The sequence below is a fragment of the Triturus cristatus genome, chromosome 9, assembly GCF_964204655.1.
Source record: "Triturus cristatus chromosome 9, aTriCri1.1, whole genome shotgun sequence".
Lineage (NCBI taxonomy): Eukaryota > Metazoa > Chordata > Amphibia > Caudata > Salamandridae > Triturus > Triturus cristatus.
This window is the reverse complement of record NC_140592.1, coordinates 3,469,723-3,488,342: the sequence shown is the minus strand read 5'-3', so window position 1 is coordinate 3,488,342 and position 18,620 is coordinate 3,469,723. Positions and strand designations below refer to the sequence as shown.

General features: G+C 46.4%; 1 protein-coding gene and 1 long non-coding RNA gene across 5 annotated transcripts in view; one reads left to right on the top strand and one right to left on the bottom strand.

Moving 5' to 3' along the window:
- The window catches only part of LOC146797225 (zinc finger protein 783-like), a 120,040-nt gene that overhangs the window by 11,437 nt on the left and 89,983 nt on the right, over positions 1-18,620 (top strand). For all 4 annotated transcript variants that reach the window (XM_085624178.1, XM_085624180.1, XM_085624179.1 and 1 more), the window contains exon 2: positions 15,916-16,042. In XM_085624178.1, coding sequence (XP_085480304.1) covers positions 15,916-16,042 — 127 coding nt within the window. The remainder of the gene's footprint in view (positions 1-15,915; positions 16,043-18,620) is intronic.
- The window catches only part of LOC146797226 (uncharacterized), a 44,777-nt gene continuing 39,010 nt past the window's right edge, over positions 12,854-18,620 (bottom strand). The window contains exons 3-4 of the long non-coding RNA XR_014968450.1: positions 14,068-14,186; positions 12,854-13,656 (exon numbers count right to left, since the gene is read on the bottom strand). This is a non-coding gene — a long non-coding RNA (uncharacterized LOC146797226). The remainder of the gene's footprint in view (positions 13,657-14,067; positions 14,187-18,620) is intronic.

The window sequence follows — 18,620 nt, the reverse complement described above, 5'->3', positions numbered from 1 at the left end:
CACTACGTATGTGGTCTGGCCTCGTCGCTCCACAATGTCATACGGGCCAGTCCACCGGTCCTGGAGGGCACAAAGCTCCCCAGGTTCCATGACCCACACCTTCTGTCCAACGTCCAACTCGACCGTCCGAGCGTTTCGGTCTAACCACTCCTTCATAATGGTCTGGCTAGTCTCTAGGTTCTCTGAGGCCGCCTTCCACAGCTTGGCCATCTGGCTGCGGAACGCCAGCATGTAGCGGACAATGTCGCGGGGAAGCTTCTGCGAAGTCTTCTCCCACCCCTCCTTTACTAAACTGAGGGGACCCCTAACGGGATGGCAATAGAGCAACTCGAATGGGCTGAACCCGCCTCCCTTCTGCGGTACCTCCCGGTAGGAGAACAACAAGCAGGGGAGGAGGACGTCCCATTTACGCCTCAAGCCCTCTGGCAGGCTCCGGATCATTCCCTTCAAGGTTTTGTTGAAGCGCTCTACGAGCCCGTTAGTCTGGGGGTGGTAAGGAGTGGAGAACCGGTAGGTCACTCCACACTCCTTCCACATGGCCTGCATATAGGCCGACATGACATTCGTGCCCCTGTCCGACACCACGACCTTGGGGAATCCCACTCGGGTAAAAATCCCCAACAGTGCCCGCGCCACCACCGGTGCAGTGATGGTCCTCAGAGGAATAGCCTCTGGGTACCGAGTGGTGTGGTCCACCAATACCAGAATGAACCGGTGTCCCTCTGAGGTCGGAGGGTCCAACGGCCCAACAATGTCTATTCCGACCCTCTCAAAAGGGGTCCCGACCACCGGGAGCGGTTCCAAAGGGACCTTCAATTTAGTCCCAGTCTTGCCACTGGCCTGGCAAGACTTACAGGTCTTACAAAAGGTGTCTGAGGCAATTCTCATCCTGGGCCAATAAAAATGTGGGACTAACCGCGCAAAGGTTTTGTCCTGGCCCAGTTGTCCGGCTAAGGGTATCTCGTGCACTAACTCCAGCAGGAAGGCCCGGTAACATTGGGGGACCACTATGGCCCTCGAAGATCCATGTACCGGCACCTTAGGCTCACTGTACAGGAGACCATCCTCCCAATACACATGATATCCGCCCGCCTCCTGACTGGCCACTTGGCCTGTCGCCGCATGCCTTCAAGCGTGGGGCACGCCCTTTGTGCCTGACAAAATTCCTCCCGGGGAGGCCCTCCTTCCACATGCCAGTCGGCAAGGGTCGGCAAGCCCCCACGGGAACGACATCCACCTCTGCGGACTCCGGGGGCACCTCTGCGGCCTCCCCATCCAACTCACGGGGCGTGTCCTCTACCACCTTCTTCTCTCCACACTTGGCGTTGGGTTGGGCCATAATTCCAGGCTCCAACCCGGGGTGAGTTCCATGCCGGGCAGCCATGGACCGCGTGACTACGCATTTCCACCCTGGTAACCCCAGCATCTCGGTATGAGCGCGAAACTCTACATCTCTCCATTTGGTGTGCTCCAGGTCGTTCCCTAGCAAGCACCCCACAGGCAAGGCAGGGCTCACCGCAACTCTCAGTAGGCCTTTAACTCCTCCCCACTCAAATGGAACACAAGCCACTGGATAGTGACTCACACTGCCGTCAGCCAATACGGCCGGATGGAACTCCTCGGGGACTACTTGGTCTGGGGACACCAGCCGCCTCACTACGGTGGTCATGCTGGCACCTGTGTCCCTCAGAGCCTCCACCTCCTCCCCGTTAACTCTCACCCTCTGCTGATATTTAGCAGTGTTCGGGGGCAGGGACACTACGGGGACCACCTCTATATCCCCAAGTGAAACCAGGGTCAGGCCTGTCCACTCCCCTTCCCTATCTAAGGGCATCTCCACCCCAAGCGCTACACTACTTACCCCAGGGCTCTTCCCGCCCGTTGGGGCTGGGGGTCGCTTGCGAAACTTGGGATCTCCTTTGTAGTGTCCAATTTCCCCACATCCGTAGCATCTCACAATCCTTGGCTGCTGACTCCTGTCAGGGTAAGTGGGTTTTGTGGAATTGGACGGGGTGGGGTTCCTACTCCTTTCCCAAACTTATTTCGGGGGCCTTTTGAGAACTCCACTTTTTTATCTCCCCCCTCTTTCTTCTGGGGGAAACCCTGTCCGCCTTTCGAGCCATCTCCCCCGGGGCCCTTGTGAGACACCCGGGTGCTCACCCAAATATCTGCCTCCTCCGCCAGCTCGCGGGAATCCATTAACTTGCGGTCCACCAGATGTTGGCGCAGCTCCGGAAAGCACTTATCCAAGAGGTGCTCCCGTAAAAAAAGATTGTACACCCCATGGTAATCCTGCACCTCGCTGCCACGCACCCAACCATCTAGTGCCTTACGGGCATAGTCAAAAAAATCCACCCAAGTCTGTGTGGACAGCTTATGGCTGCCACGGAACTTCTGCCTGTACCTCTCGGGGTTGAGACCAAATTTCTTTAGTAAGGCCTCTTTCATGGGGGCATACCTGACCTGATCCGCCTTGGCTAAGTATAACAGGGTGTCCCTGACATTGGGAGGTATATAGCGATACAGGCCCCCTCCCCAATTGCTCTCGGGAACCCCATGGGCTGTCAAGGGCCCCTCGTATGCCTCCAACCACTTGGCAATATCGTCCCCCATTGTGTAGCTGGCAATGACTTCTTTGGGTAAATAATATTTTGACTCATGGGACTCTCTTGGTACGCTGCCACCATTGTCCTTATGGGACGCATTTATCTGGAGGGTGCGCAGCTTCAATTCCTTCAGCTGAAGCTCGTGCGCCAGCTTCTTTTCTTCCATTGCCCATCTCTTGTTTTCTCTCTCATGTTCCAATTTGGCCAGCTCCCACTTTAACTGCCTCTCCTCCCTCCTGTCCTCGTACTCCTCTGGAGACGCGCTCCTCCTAGACCCTGTCCTACTACTGGCCCCAGAACGTCTCCCTGGGGGCACATTTTCGGACATATCCACATTGAGTATGTCTAGTACTTCCTGGGCGCTCTCCTCCTGAGGTGCATCTGGCTCCTCCTGTCCCTCATCCTCTCTCCCTGCTGGGTGGGCCTCTACCCATGCCCTTAAGGCGGTACGGAGTTCCGGTCCTTTGGCCATCCGCACCCCAGGCACCCCCATCCCCTGCCCGAATTCCCTCAGTTGCCTTACATTGTGCCCCTCGAGGTCGGCTAACTGGAACTCCATCGTGACAGGTGGGGACCTAGATACTAAGGAAAAAAAACTCTAGGATATGGGTGACAGTAGCAAGGTAACCAGGATTTCTACACCCTCAGTCTGGACAGTGGAATGTAATGCAGCAATAAACAGTTGTAGAGCTTAAATACAATAGGTGTTTAATTGTGGCGCCCTCCGCTTCACGGAAGGGTGCTGTATGGTCACAGGTCCTAATCCCACCACTCGCCAACAATGTAAGACCTGGGGTCACCAAGCCCTAAGGGGGTAACGTGACTCGAGCGGCTGGGCACCCAACGGCTTATGTGTAAAGCGACCATACAACACACACATCCTCTGAAGCAGGAGATGCACACAATAAGGGACGCCACACAGTAGGATTCATGCAAATGACTTAAGTTTATCTAAGCAGTCAGATGTAAAAGCAGTTCATTAGATGGCAATGGCATTACTTGAACACATTAGCATATGATTCTCCAGCATTTCATGATGGTGCCATAGGCAGTACCTGAATACATCAGCATTCTATTCACCAGCGATTCCCTAAGAGGCACTAGGCCACACCTGTAAACCTTAGCATCAGACTCGTGAGCCCTTCTTCATAGTTTCACTAGGGATACCTGGCAAACCTGGGGGGAGCGGTAAACACAGCGGTTAGTCTTGGCGCTGCGCCTGTCAGAACTGCTGAAATCAAGTGCGGTCCCCTCAGGAACAGATGACCTTACCCCAAATCCACCACGACCAAAACCAGTAGCAGGCAACAACCTCTGCCACTAGACCTTGCTCGAGGGGGAAAGGGGAAGTGGAAGACAAAACAAGAGAGACACGCCTTCAGGATACTGGCTCCTACTTCTGGAATTCTGTAGAAGTTCTGCAATATATAAGCACACAATTCTTCACTTGTTACTGCTAAACCTCTCTAAGACTCTCACCCTTACTCCTCCCCACTATAGTGTTCCTTACCCGTATCTCATATAAGGCTAGCTCCTCTCTGACTGTCTTGTCTGTAATGTATTTTATTATGCACCTCTGGTTAACTGAAAGAACCCTGCCAAATGCTGATTTAAGTCTTTCCATAAACTTGCAGGTTCTTGGCTCAAAAGTCTTTTAAGTTTTTTCCTCAGATAAAACTCTCACTGTTGCAAATAATATTTCTCCATTTATATCTACAAACTTAGAATAATCTGAAGTTGTCTTTGGTTCACTCAAAGTCTGATGGTCTTGGTTAAAGTTGCGAGTGGATGATCATTACACAATTAAACACTCTTACTTGAAAGTTGAAAGAACTTCTCTTGACAGAAGTTACATTTCACTGCATTACTCCTACTGATTCCAAACTCTGAATTGCCACCAGCTTCTATTCCTCCAGGATATTGTATTTCTGAACTGGTGAAGAAAGATTATGTTTTGTTAAACACTCATAATTAACCTTTAACTTCATATCACAAGCTACTTCCCATTAAGTGTCAGGAAACGGCTCGTATTCTGATTCTTCGAAGAGAAACTGAAGAGAAGGCACAGAGCGCGGAAAACTAGCTCCTGTCAGAATTTCTCCTCAGTTGAAGTGCGCTGTGCGGTAGTCACGCACGCGCGTTAACTGTCAACACTGCTTCAAAAAGGAACAACTAGACCGCGCACCGCTCTAGCAGTGGTAGCGAACCGGTCTTTCTTGGAAAATGGCGGAACGACGTAATTTATGCAACACAAAGCGGAGGGACGATCTCCAACACTGATTCAGCCTCTTCCAACGTGGGTACTTAAGATCAGGTAATCTAATGGAGGCTGAGCGTTGTTTCTCAAGTCCCCCCATCCGATCCTTCTTGTGGATCTTGACAGCGCCCCTCCCACCTCTAGCGTTTAGCTCTGCTGTGGCACCTTGCGCAGCGTCTGGTAATGATCAGCGCGATGAAACATGACTGGGAACCGTAGCGCCACACCTGGGAACTAGTAGCGACTCCGGGCACACTTCGCGGGCTTACCGCTACTCGTGATACCACTAGCGCTTCGACTGGAGGTCGCAGCGCTACTCGAACTAATCAGGCGTTAAGCGCGTTGGAGCAGAACTGGGAACATAGCGCTACTCGTAATAAGCAAGCATTAGACACTTTTGAGCAGGATCTAAGAACATAGCACTACTCGTAATAATCAAGCATTAAACACTGTTGAGCAGGATCTAAGAACATAGCACTACTCGTAATAATCAAGCATTAAACGTTTCTGGGCAGACCTTAAGAACACAGTGCTACTCGTGATAAGTAAGCATTAAACACTTGTGAGCAGAATCTAAGAACATAGCACTACTCGTAATAATCAGGCGTTAAACATTGCACCCTTCTGAGCAGTTCGTGAACCTTCAGCGCTACCCGTACTTAACAGGCCTCAAGCAGGCGGTCTCTTGATACACGGCAGTCTCAAGGAAGGGGGGGGCAATCCCTCGGAGGGAAATCCGGGTCTCCGATGCAAGGAGGGAATCCCGCGGAGGGGATCCCGAGTCTCCGAGTGCGGTGCCGCTCCCGGTCGACAGGGGGCGCACCGGGTCCTTCCCAAGCCTCCCGGGGAGCAGGGGGGTGAGTCCCAGGCCTCCGCATGGCCACGCTACCTCCCAGCCCCCGGGGTTACCTTGATCTCGGCGACCTCGGAGTCTTCAATGCGGCAGGCGTTCTTTGCCGCCTCGGGCCCCACAGGTGATGCGCTCGGCGACTGGGGACGGTCCACAGCCTCTTACGACCCCGGCAGCGGCGGCGATGGCAGCAACGGGGCCCCGGGCTTCTCCGCGGGCCCCGACTCGCTGAAGGCAACCTCTGGCCTCTGGGCCGCGGCGGTGAGCGCGCTTCTGGTCCCCGCGCCGGGGGGGGTTGACATATTAAGCGTGATGATTAAGCGCTCAGCGTGGGACTGACACAGGGGATCCCAGGCCAGGTCAGGGAGCGCAGGGGTCACAGCGCTAGTACCTGGTTGATCCCCAGCAGTCCAGCAATCAGTTGTAACTTGAAGTTTCAGTAATCGGTTTCAGCATTCAGTTCTGGCCTGAAGTTTCAGCATTCAGTTCTGGCATGAAGTTTCAGCATTCAGTTCTGGCATGAAGTTTCAGCATTCAGTTCTTTGTGGCGCAGATGTCACTGGCGCCCTTGGGGGGTTCTGTTCCTTGGGGGTTAGGGATTGAGTTGGTGACTAGTTCCTTCCTTGTCAAGCTTAGCAGATGGCCCCTGGGTTCTCCTATCACTGGGCTAGATCAGTGGGCTGTACAGGATCCCTCACTCACTTAAAAGGCATTACCTAAGTCCTGTCACTTTCAGAGGCATAAGTCCCTGGCTAGGCCCTACCGCCTAAAACTCCTGCGTGGATGTTCCCCAGGTCTGCTTCACTCCCACTGGCCAACTGACTAGAAAAAGTTCCCTCCCTCTGTTAAGTAGCCCTAGGTCAGGTGACCTCTATCCAAGGCGGCAAAAGTAAAAACCACTCCTCCCTTCTAGAAGGTTCCAGCACATTCCAGGAGCTTCCCCATTCTACCTATGGGACAAAAAAGGCGGGCTGGTGTTGCAACATTGTTGTGGGGTTCCAGCCAGCTCCTGGCAGCTAGGGTGCTACTAATAAAGACCACTCCGCAGTAGCAGGGGCCTGTGGCAGCCATCTTGGGAGAAGGGAGCACCTGCACCTTAACACTGATTGGCAATGAAAAGGCGCCCGGAGACCTAAGTCCAACATAAAAATGAGGGTGAAAAAAATGAGGCACGATCAAAAATAGAGGGGGACACCACCCTAGGGCTGACAGGTCTAACACACATCTTTTATGTCCGGACGTGGCTTAGTGCAAAAATCAAGCACTTCCAAACAATCATGATCCACGTCATCCTTCACTTCCACATTCACAGCATCTGGCAGCAATGTTGAGGGATTTAAATTAAAACACCTCACAAGGCTCACATTCGTAGCACCCAGAATAGCTTTCTCATATTTAGTTATACGACTATGCGCCATAAACTGTGTGTGGCTTCTTGTCAAAAGGATTGCAACATCATCGGGTACAAACACTCTCACAGGATATCCCATCACAATTCCTTCACTCTGCTCCAAACTCTTACAGGTAGCAGCTACTGCTTTCAAGCAACCAGGCAAAGCTACCGCTACAGGATCTAGTACAGCTGAAAAGTATGCAATTGGTCGTCTCAGTTTTCCATGCTTCTGTACTTACACAGAAAGTGCACACCCATCTCTCTCACTACAATAGAGCTCAAACTCCTTTTCGTAGTCCGGCATTCCAAGAGCCGGGGCTTCACACAAGCTATCTCCCAATTGTCTAAATGCCTTCATCTCCTCTTTGTTCAGTTCAATGAGATCTTTCACATCACTCTTTGTCAAGCGTACCAGAGGTTTTGCAATCAGCAAAAAGTTGCTGATCCACTGACGACAATATCCCACCATTCCAAGAAACATTCTTACCTCTCTTTGGGTCATTGGTGCTCTCATTCTCTTTATTATTCTGATCCTGTCTGCAGTCACCTTTCTCAGACCTTTCTCAATCTTATGACCTAAATATTGTACTTCTTTTTTACAAAATTGTAATTTCGATGGGGATACTTTAAATCCTCCATCCGCCAAATGATAACACCACTGTGTCCACCACACATGCCTCTCGCGTCCTCGATGCCATCAATAGGTCATCGATGTATTGCACAAGTACTGAACTTTCGGGCATTTTCAGATCTTCTAAAGACTTCTTGAGAATCTGATTAAATATCGATGGACTTTTCGTATACCCCTGTGGGATACGGCACCATGCCAAGGTACATTCGCCGAACCGGAACGCAAAAATCTGTTGGCTGTCGGGGTGCAATGGGATAGAAAAGAAAGCATGACACAGGTCGATGACTGTGTACCATTCCGCATCATGGGGAATCTGATATAGGATTACCGAAGGATTTGGTACAATAGGACAGCAAGGTACAACAATTTTATTCACTTTTTTCAAATCTTGCATGATCCTGAAAGTTCTGTTAGGCTTCTTCAAACCCATGATTGGTGAATTACATGGACCACTCATTATCTCTCTCAATATTCCCTATTCAATCATTTTGTCTATTACAGGGGTTACTCCTGCAATTATTTCTGTGGTCAATTTATACTGGGGAATATTCGGGTAGCTTACTCCTTCTTTTACGGTTATCTTCACAGGGTCTACTCTTTTCATCAATCCCATCTCTTCTCCCGTGAAATCCCACACCTCGGGTTTCACTTTTTTCTTCAATTCCTGAGGCAATACCTCTGGGTCAAATACAACAAATGCCTCAGTAATTTCAGGTTCCAGATTTGCCATTGTCATTCTATACAGTACATCCTCATCAGGAGTTTCAAACGTTATGCCATTCGGAGTACAGAAAATCGTACAATTCATCTTACACAACAAGTCTCTCCCTAACAAATTCACAGGGCTAGTATCGCACACAACAAATCGATGCATATCAGTGAATTTCCCTATTTTAACCTTTACCGGATCAGTAAGGTAAGTTTTTATCTGTCTATTTGAGACTCCGACTACTTGGATTGTGTCACCCGAGAGAGGAAGATTTTTAACGTCAGCCGATCTAACAGTTGAATTAGTAGCACCAGTATCTATTAGGAAAGTAATATTTTCATCATTTACCTTTGCATGCACAAAGGGTCCTGTCTGGTCTACCTCTAGAGTTGCTGAAACTACGCACTTCTCTTCCTCTCCTAGGCACCGTCAATAACTCTCTTCTGACTCACTCTCATTGCGCTGCAGGCAATACTGCGAAACAGCACTAGCGCGCGGTAGCTTTGTTATCTGTTCCTTGGTGTAGAATCCTGTCTCATTACTGTATCTCTGAGGATTTACGCTCTGTGAAAAAGGTGGCTTTGGCACCTGACACTGTTGGGCAACAACCTGCTGCTGTTGCGGTGGTTGACAACTCACCCCATTCTGCACCTGTGGATTCAATGATGCATTATCACCATTAGCACTCGGGGAAAATTTACACTCGGATTTCCAATGCCCTAATTTTCCTCAATTATGACATGGCCATTTCTTGTTTGCTTCCTCTAAGCTGATTTGTCCCTTTCCTTTTCCAATACTAGGCTTTTGTCTAACTTGGCCCATGCTATTTGCTTGTTCAATCAGCTGGGCTTCTTGTCTTTCTGCTAACTTAACTTGTGCCCACATCACCTTCTCTTACAGCTTGTGTTGTTTTGCTTAGATTTCGTCACTAAAATATTTTGCATGTCTCAACGCCTCATCTATCTTTTTATTTTGCCAATCCACTGTAAGCTGTCTGATCATTTCGCTTACTTCAGGTCTTAAACCATAAACAAATGGATATCCAAAATGACTTGAATCCTTCTCACTCAATTTCTCATCACCACTGTATTGCTTAAAAGCTAACAACAACCTTTCATAATAGGCATGAACAGATTCCTTAACTTCTTGGTGAGTTCTATCAACTTTTACCCAATCAGTTTCTTTTGGTGGCACTTTATTTTTCAAAAACGTAATTACCTGTTCATACTTTCTCATTACCTCTGGATCAGGGGCACCCGTCTTAGGATCCCTAGGATACTCTTGAGTGGGCCAACCTACTGTAATTTTACATTATGCCCATAGATCTGCCGGTACAATTATATTGAAAAGACCATTCAAATCTATCCACAACACCTTTGATAATTTAACAAACCTTTCCACTTGTCGATACCACTCCATTCTCTTAGCCTTGGGAAATCATTGGTAATTGACAAAATGTCCTGTCTAGTCCAGGGAACATAACCACCTCCGGGAATCTCCCTCATGGGACATTCTGTTACCACGTCTCCTTTTCTCTTACCGGGAACGCCGAAAAGGTCTTATCTGTTGCATCATCTCTCTTTCGAAACGACCTACTTTTCCATCAATCTACATCACCCCATTTCCTTAACAAGGCAATTAGTTCTTTAATTTGAGTCAATCTTCCTGCAGTATTCCGATTTTCAATATCCTTTTCATAGAAATCTACTCTATATGGCTTCTGTAATGATCTTATTTTCTCAAAGTCAATGCCCATTTCACTCGCTGTTTCTTCAAGTTTCTCATGCAAACTCCTCGCTCTCCAAGTTATACTTTTGCAGAGAAACATAAGCCCTTCGTCCTGATATGCTTTTAATTTTTCAGTCCCTACTATTAATTCCTCCAATGTTACCTTTAATTTTGCCACATTTTAAAGGTTGAGTTTCTGTATCTTTTTGCTGTAAACTTCTTAACCAATCACTTAACTCATCAGAAGTGGGACCTACAGGGATTATTTCATTTCTTATTCGCGCCGTATTTCTTTCTGGGGTTTCTGGTGCTGATTCTGTTGTCATCAGTGTCTTACTTGCTGGACTTTGTTTTATCGTCAGATTTTTAGGAGTACTTAACCCTGATGTTCCTACCATTTTTCCCCATGCATTTCCTCCTGAACCACTTTTTTCTATCTCGATTTGCTTACTACTATTGTAAGGAACTGTTAAACAATGGTCACTCTCTTTCTGTTTATCAAAAACAGGCATCACTGGCCCTATAGTTAAAGGTACGGTTACGGCTTCCATATTTTTGGTTAATTCCCTAATTTTCTCAGTTAATTCCAGAGTAGTTCTAGCTAGTTCGGCTGAATTTTCCTTTTCAATCCTGACAGGCTGTGCTATTTCAGAGTCTCTAAATGCATTATTTTTCCCTAAATCAAGTGGCGTTTGCTCAAAATTTTTATTTTGCAGTGTTTCTTTTACTGGTGCACTCGGCGTCAGCAACGTAGAATTTGGTTGATATGGGGAGGACTTTTATAAAACATGTCTTTTAGCACATCATCCTCCGACTCATTCACACCATACTTATAACCTTCTGACCCTGTATTGTTTCTCTTCTCGGTACACTTTCTGCCACTTGTCTCTTCAGTATTTCTCAATGGAAACATCCCATCAGTCATGTTTGCACTCCGCCATCTCCTCATTCTGTCATCATGACTTTCCTGCCCACACGGTCTACCAAACATGTAATTATACCTTCTTCCACTTCCGATGCCATTCCCTTTCATACATCTCTTCTTCCCACTCCGTCAAAGCCTCGAACTGAGTAGGTCTAGGTCTTGGTTCTAACCTCCTCATTCTTTCTCTTAAGTTCCTTAATACAGCTAAACTAAACGACCTACTTTCTGGAAACGCTAGAACTCCATCTTCTTTTGTATACTTTGCCCAATTATCTAGCCAAATACATTTATGGTACCTATATTTCGCTACCATAAAGGATGCAGGCGATTTCTGTGGAGGAAGTATCTGTCCTTCCCTAGTCACAATTGGCTTATCCTTTTTAAATAGGCTTTTAATTCTCCCAAACCATGACTTTTTCTCCTTCACAGGTGGATCGTAATACAGCATTTCTATTTTCCCTAGTTCTGAATCATTAGACTTCTCAAATCACTTCTTTTGCGATTTTCCCGTATGCTCTCCAATCCCAGCGCGACTCACACTAACGCACCAATCCTGTGCGTCTACGTCACACTGGCAATTCTCCACTTCTACCGCGTCTCACACCAACGCACCAATCCGTGAAAGCTTTGTTTCTTTACGGCTGGCCAATCCCAGCGCGGTCTTTCTGACTTCAGCGTTTCTCACTACTCCTGCTTCTGCTGACCCCTCCTTTACAAAATCTATTGGCAAACTTTTCTTACGTTTTTGCTTTAATCAAAATCTGTTAGTAACGACATAAAAACACCACCATTGCCTGTTTCGCTAAACCAAAGAGATAGTTTTGTTCATTTACACAAGAATTCTGTATTTCCAGCAGGCAGCGCTTACCTCTACCCTACCACAGAATTATTCCGTTTCGCCGATAAAGTAGCACTTCCCTCTACCTTAACCGTATAACAAGCAAAAAGGCTAACCGTTTCTCTGGGGATAAAACACATGTGGAGACTACACTGCTCCTGAGAATTAAGGCCAGAGATTCACGAGAGAACCCGTTGCTATTGCACTCACGCACATTCACACAGAAATGTCCCCAACGATAACACACGACGATGTTACCAACTCGAAACCAGACAATGCGTTGTGCGACTTCACTTGCCACACATTTCCCCGTGTACCTGCAGGGCAACCAGACAATACACCGTGCGACTTAACTTGCCACACGTTTTCCCCATGTACATACAGGGCATCCAACTTCCTACGTCCCGGAAGTCTTCAAAACAACATAAAACGTAACACGACTCAACATAGAATGTTAATACATAAATCAATCATCAATAATCAATAATCACCAAACCAATGCAATAAAACCATAACTCTGCTACCAGAAAAACTCGTCCAGCGGAAAAAGGCAAATTTACATATCCTCCCTGCGTCACAGACCCGTCATCACCCTTACTCATTTACGCATGCATTCATTGGTGGGGCCCATAACACCAACACTCATCTCATACGTCTCACTTGAATCTGCACACAGGAGGAAAAGGGCGCTGGACATGTGGGGTACCTTGTTACATATCGGAGGAAAATTCTTTACATTATATACATCAATACCTATAGACTTCTAACTTTAACATAAAGGCACTCCACCACTTTTTCGATGAACCAATTAGTTAGACTGGTTGATGGTGATTTAGAACCAGCTAAAACACATTAAAAATTTTGGAACCTTTCGGTTAATCAATACTTTATTAAAGAATCACGAACTCATTTTGTTAATCAATGCTTGGTTTATCTAATTAATTTGCTTTCAATAACATAGTCAAAATTCAATCAAATCAGAATTTTAATGAATATCTTGGACACAAATTGACATAACAATTATATTTACCTAAATTTGAATATTGGCGACCATTTCCAGAAGAGCCCGTCAACCCACAGCTTAATACAAATCCCTTCAGATGAAATCGTCGGGTTAAATTCAGATTAAGACCCAAATAAGTCCAGGAAAGTTCTCTCTCTCAGCACGACTCAGTCCCCACGTAGCCAAGAGGCCAGGCTATCTCATTAACTAATCGACCCTCAACACCAATAGTCCCCAACGGAAATTTAGAACAAACATTTTTCCTCTTCTAAATTTCCCCTTTATATACTCTTTTTTCCCCTTACTTTTAGGACTATGTACAACAAATTTTGAAGTAGAAGTGTTCTGATTGGCTAAATCCCCTGAATTTTGAAATAATGTCTTACATTCCCAGGTTTTCTTGGTTCCCTTGACATTGAACGTGTCATCTCCCAAATTGTATTCTTTTGTACAGTTCACAGGCGAAAAGTTCCGAAGTAACAACATGTAGACCTCCGGGTACAGGTCGCTATTGTCTTTTCGATCATTTACACTAGCTGGGTCCTGGCAATCCTCCACGTTCCTATCCTTGACAAGGAACACATCGTCTTGTTTCGGAGGTCACCTGGAGATCTTCAGAGCCATCCGAGTCTGTGCAGTAGGCATCGCGCTCAAATGATGGTGGCCACTTCCGAATTCCATTTTAAGTACAGCGGCCTAGTAGGCCCGAATGCCAGCTTAAGCAAAAACAAACATAAAGGTAATTAATATATGGAAATGAAAATTCCAATGTTTAAACCCACACTAATCCCAATATATATTAGTATTCGTCTAGCTTATAGCAACATTTAAAGCAATAATACTCACCATTCCGCAACACTGGAAGCACAAACCATCACAAAAGCAACATAAATCATGCAATTCTCTATTTCAACGCATACTACGGTTAGTTTGCGTACCAGAGTTAATCATTAAATTTATTAGCCATGCACTTAGCATTTTAGTCCCACGTGCATCTTGTGTTTATCAAGGTGCAAAAGTTGGTTAGTCATAACACTCCAAACGATTAATGCAGGTAAATATTTAGAATAATTACGTAATTAGCATTTTCATGCAAAATAGAGAAGGTATACAAAATATTGCTTTACCTGCTCCACCACTAGTGACTGCAATGATGCCGACTACTAGAAACCGAACATCCTTGCTGTCCCACCCACTGCAATGCACTCTGGCCGGCCCTTAGATTGTTTGTAGCACTTTATGAAATCTAGATGTAAGTAAATATATAAAGGCACCAGTTTAGCAGAATAAGTTGTCACAGGTGTGGCACAATAGGCTATAGATGGATTTTCCTGGTTTGCACAGTCACGTAGACCACAGATACAGCACAGTTGGTTGGGAAAGGACTGGTTAAGTAGGCAGTAGACAGTTTGCTTTTTTTTTAGTCACGGCATAGTTTGCACAGAGGCAGCACGGTACATTGTAGATGCTTAGCTGTGTTTATGCACATACATCACTTAGTAGGCAGTCACAGGGATAGGAAAGGGGGATAACAGCGATGCATCTCAGAAGGTTGCCACAGTGAAAGCAGAGAAGGAGGTTAACATAGATGCATCTCAACAGGCTGGCACAGAGATAGCCGTACAGGTGAACAGAGAGACAGACCAGCACGTTGGCACAGGGATAGGCAGAGAATGTGACCAGAATTACAGCCCAGCAGAATGGCACATGGACAGCAGAGAAAGTGAAGAGAGACAGCCCCACAGGTTGGCACAGGGATAGCCGAGAAGGTTAAAAGAGAGACAGCCCAGCAGGTTGGCACAGGGATAGCCGAGAAGGTTAAAAGAGAGACAGCCCCACAGGTTGGCACAGGGATAGCCGAGAAGGTTACAAGAGAGACAGCCCAGCAGGTTGGCACAGGGATAGCCGAGAAGGTTAAAAGAGAGACAGCCCAGCAGGTTGACACTGAGGTAGACGAGTTGAGTGGCAGAGAAACAGCTCAGCAGGTTGCACAGGGATAGAAGAGCAGGTGACAAGAGATGTAGCTTAGCAGGATTGCACTGTCAGATAGCAGAGCAGGTTAGATGGGAGACAACCCAGCAGGCTGGCACAGAGACCGCCCACCTCCTTCATCCTGCACTCCTGCCCCCTTGTCCTGTCTCTTCTGCAAACCTTGTCTCTTTCTACACGGCAAACTCCTCTTCTGCAGTGTACTGTTGTTCTGTAGCTTATTATCCAACTAAATTGCATGACTGTCGACCTTGAAAGAATGAACAAGCGAGTCAGGCCTCCCAGGTTCCAAACCAGTGGTTTACAGGTCTATGTGAACACTCAACCCACTGAGCTATCCTGAAGAAAGTTTAGCAGCTTTGCAGAGACATATGGGAATACAGTGATATCCAGGTTACCCACCCAAATTAGCATCCCCATTGGCCCCCCTCTCCCTCCACAAGGAAACAAAGTAAGTACATACACAAGGCATAGATACCCAAGTGTGAAAAAAGCAGTGGTGTATCAATGTAATTTACTTCAGTGAAGTATTAAGAAAGTGCAAAGCATTTGGATGTGAATTACATTTGCTCCTGGTACTGGATATATGTTTGCAGCAGATTAATGACAGTACTCAGTAACTTAACACCAAGATGCAGCTAGTGGAAAGTGCTTGTGCAAATGCAGGCGTGAGTACAATTTGTGTTTACTCGTAATAGATACCAAGAGACTGACTGACAAGAGAGGAGGAACGTAAACGGAAAATGCAAACAAAAATGGGGTAAGTGGGAAGCAGAGAGTTACTTAAAGTATTCAAGAAAGAAAACAAAGGCGAGGATGAGGATCACTCCCAGATATGACAACAAAAGGGATTTGTTAAAAACATTCTGTTTGACAAACCTAGATCCGTTTAGATCAAGACGTGTATTTGGCCGGATCTATTGTGTGTTTGTCATAACTCCATGACTGAATTTGCTGAGTACTTCATGTTATATTTTCTGGTCCAGGTCCAGGCTGCGTTCTATGAAGCATCCGCCTATTTCTCGGACGAGGAGTGGAAGCTTTTGCATGATTGGCAGAAAGGGCTGTATAGGAACGTGATGAAAGAGATACACCAAGCCTTGACCTCACTGGGTATGGCCTCATCTCATCCGTCTTATCCACAATGTTTACTATGTTTGGAATGTTTGGTTTGTTCATCCAGGATTCTCAGAAGATATGAACACTGATTATAAGGTTGTTACATAGCAGCTACTGTTTTGTAATCCGACTGGCTTTTTCTACTATCTACAAATATTTCATTTGTAGTTTGAATTTGATGGCTATGTGGTCACTTTCTTATTATTTAATTGTTAATTTAATTATCATTTGAAGGTTCTGTTTTATTGTTAATATTTTACAAGTTAATTATTGATTCTGAATGTTTGGGGCTCTATACAAAGGTAACGTTTACATGTGTAATTTACTCTTACAGCTGCAAGATCTCCTTGCAGCTGTTGGCATACCCTTCGATGCGTTCAGCTAGCGCACTTTTCGTGACGCCTGTCACTTGTAGGAGGGGTGCCTGAGTGCAGCCATGTAGGTTGCTTGAAGTAGAGGGGTGGTTTGTGATACATAATGAATTTCCTCAAAGATTAAGAGTTTTTAGGGGCCTCCTCAGGTTTGACCCACTGGAATCTCAAAATGGTCATCCTTATTTTGCCTCTGCCAAACCCAACCCAAAAGGCTGAAAGATATAATGAAAATTTAGAAATTGATCATCTCCCACTTCAGTCTAGACAAGGGTATCTTTGCTCTTTTAAAGTTCCACAATAATTCAGATAAATGCTCTTCTGCAGTCCTTAAGAAAGCGTTTGGAAAATGAAATGCTACCTAGAAAGAGAATAGGGAATAATAGGCGTAATCATCATATTTATAGAGTCCAAACAAATCACCTACGATGATTAATTATAAAGGGGACTAATTTTTAATTAAAGCTTCAACCTTTCATTTTAAATAGTCTAAATCAGCTGTCGCTGTTTCTCTAAACAAATTATAGAGCCAAATAACCATATATGTTATTTTCAACCTACACCATGTCGGTCTACAATCTTTAAACATTTAAATATTCGCACTTGTAATGTGGTTCTCCAGTATTAGGGTGTCTTTCATAGATTCACATGCTTGAATATTCCCCGTCGTCGGAGTGGGAGTCCCACGGTAAATAAAATAGCAATATATATATATAGCAAAATATATACATAAGTAATTACATAATTAGCGTCATATAGGTGTAAAAACACCCATAGTGTACCTATAAGAGAAAACTCCATAGGAATACAAGGGAGAGAGACAAAAGACTTTTGTAGTCTATCTCTGTCATTATGTAAGTCCGAACTCCAGCCAATCAGGCGTCAGCCCCTCTCTAGAACCTTCTCCTCAGAGCTTCTCACCTCAGATTTTTCTACCGCACGTCGTGTGACAGGGAGTCTCCCTGAGCTCTGCTCAGTTTTTGTCAGTCAGGATGTCTTCTAGTAAGAAATCTTTGTTTAGACCATGTTCTTCATGTGGAAAGCTGCGTTTATTTTCTGAGGACCCACACAGTAAGTGTATTTACTGTTTATACCCAGACCATGAAGTGGCAAAATGTAAATTTTGTAGAACCTTTTCTACAAAAACTCTAAAGGACAGAGAAGGCCGCCTGTTATTATGGCTACAGAGACTGAAGGATAAGGATAACCCACTCTCTGATGTTGAAAGTCTCTTTTCTGGCCGTTCTCAACCAGCCTCTAAGCGCAGTAGTGTGCAGGAGTTACCATCTCCTTTCCTGAAGAAAAAGAAACTATCTTTGTCTCTGACAGCTGCCACTTCTGCTGTCTCACCTACTGCTTTGTCGCCTAAGGGACACTGTTCTCAGGCTGCTGAGGCGTCTACTTCCCATTCCTCAGGGAAAAGATTGTCCGCCTCGTCGACGATACTCCCGACGACGAGATCTGCTGTTTCTAACTCGTCGACGGTGACTCTGACGACGACGTCAGCTGCTTCGTCGTCGACGAGCGTTCTGTCGACGTTATCCTCGTCGACGATTACCATCAGTTCCTCGAGGGCGGTGACTTCTATTTTGCCCATTACTTCAACGTCGACGAAAAAGGTAAAGGTTCCGTCGACGAAGATTGTATCGTCGACGAAGACGTCGTCGAGCTCGTCAACGCCCACTCCGTCGACGAAGAAAAAGAAGATCCCGTCGACGACACTGTCGACGGTGGTTCCGTCGACGAAAGCCTTGTCGACGAAAGCCTCGACGACGGCTCCGTCGGCAGCGGCCCCGTCGACGGTGGCTCCGTCGACGGTGGCTCCGTCGACGGTGGCTTCGTCGACGGCGGATCCGTCAACATCGATTTTGTTGCCACAGACTCTGTCGACGATAATTCCGTCGACCATCATTCCGTCGACGACGGCTCCGTCGACGAGGGCCTCTCCAAAGGCGTCTGCAGAACATACCATGCAGCAGTCGACGGCAGGGACATTTGTAAGGGTACGAGTAAGCAGCGTTTCGTCTGCCCAGAAGACAAAGAGGGAACAACTACCTCAGCTAACTTCAGCGTCGGTTTCATCTTTAACTGGAGTTTCTTGGACACCATTACCTCCTACTGTGGGCCCGGATAGCCAGGAAGACAATATTCCTGTGGGAGATGCACAGCCTCCCTCACCATTATTCGCTACGGATTCTGAT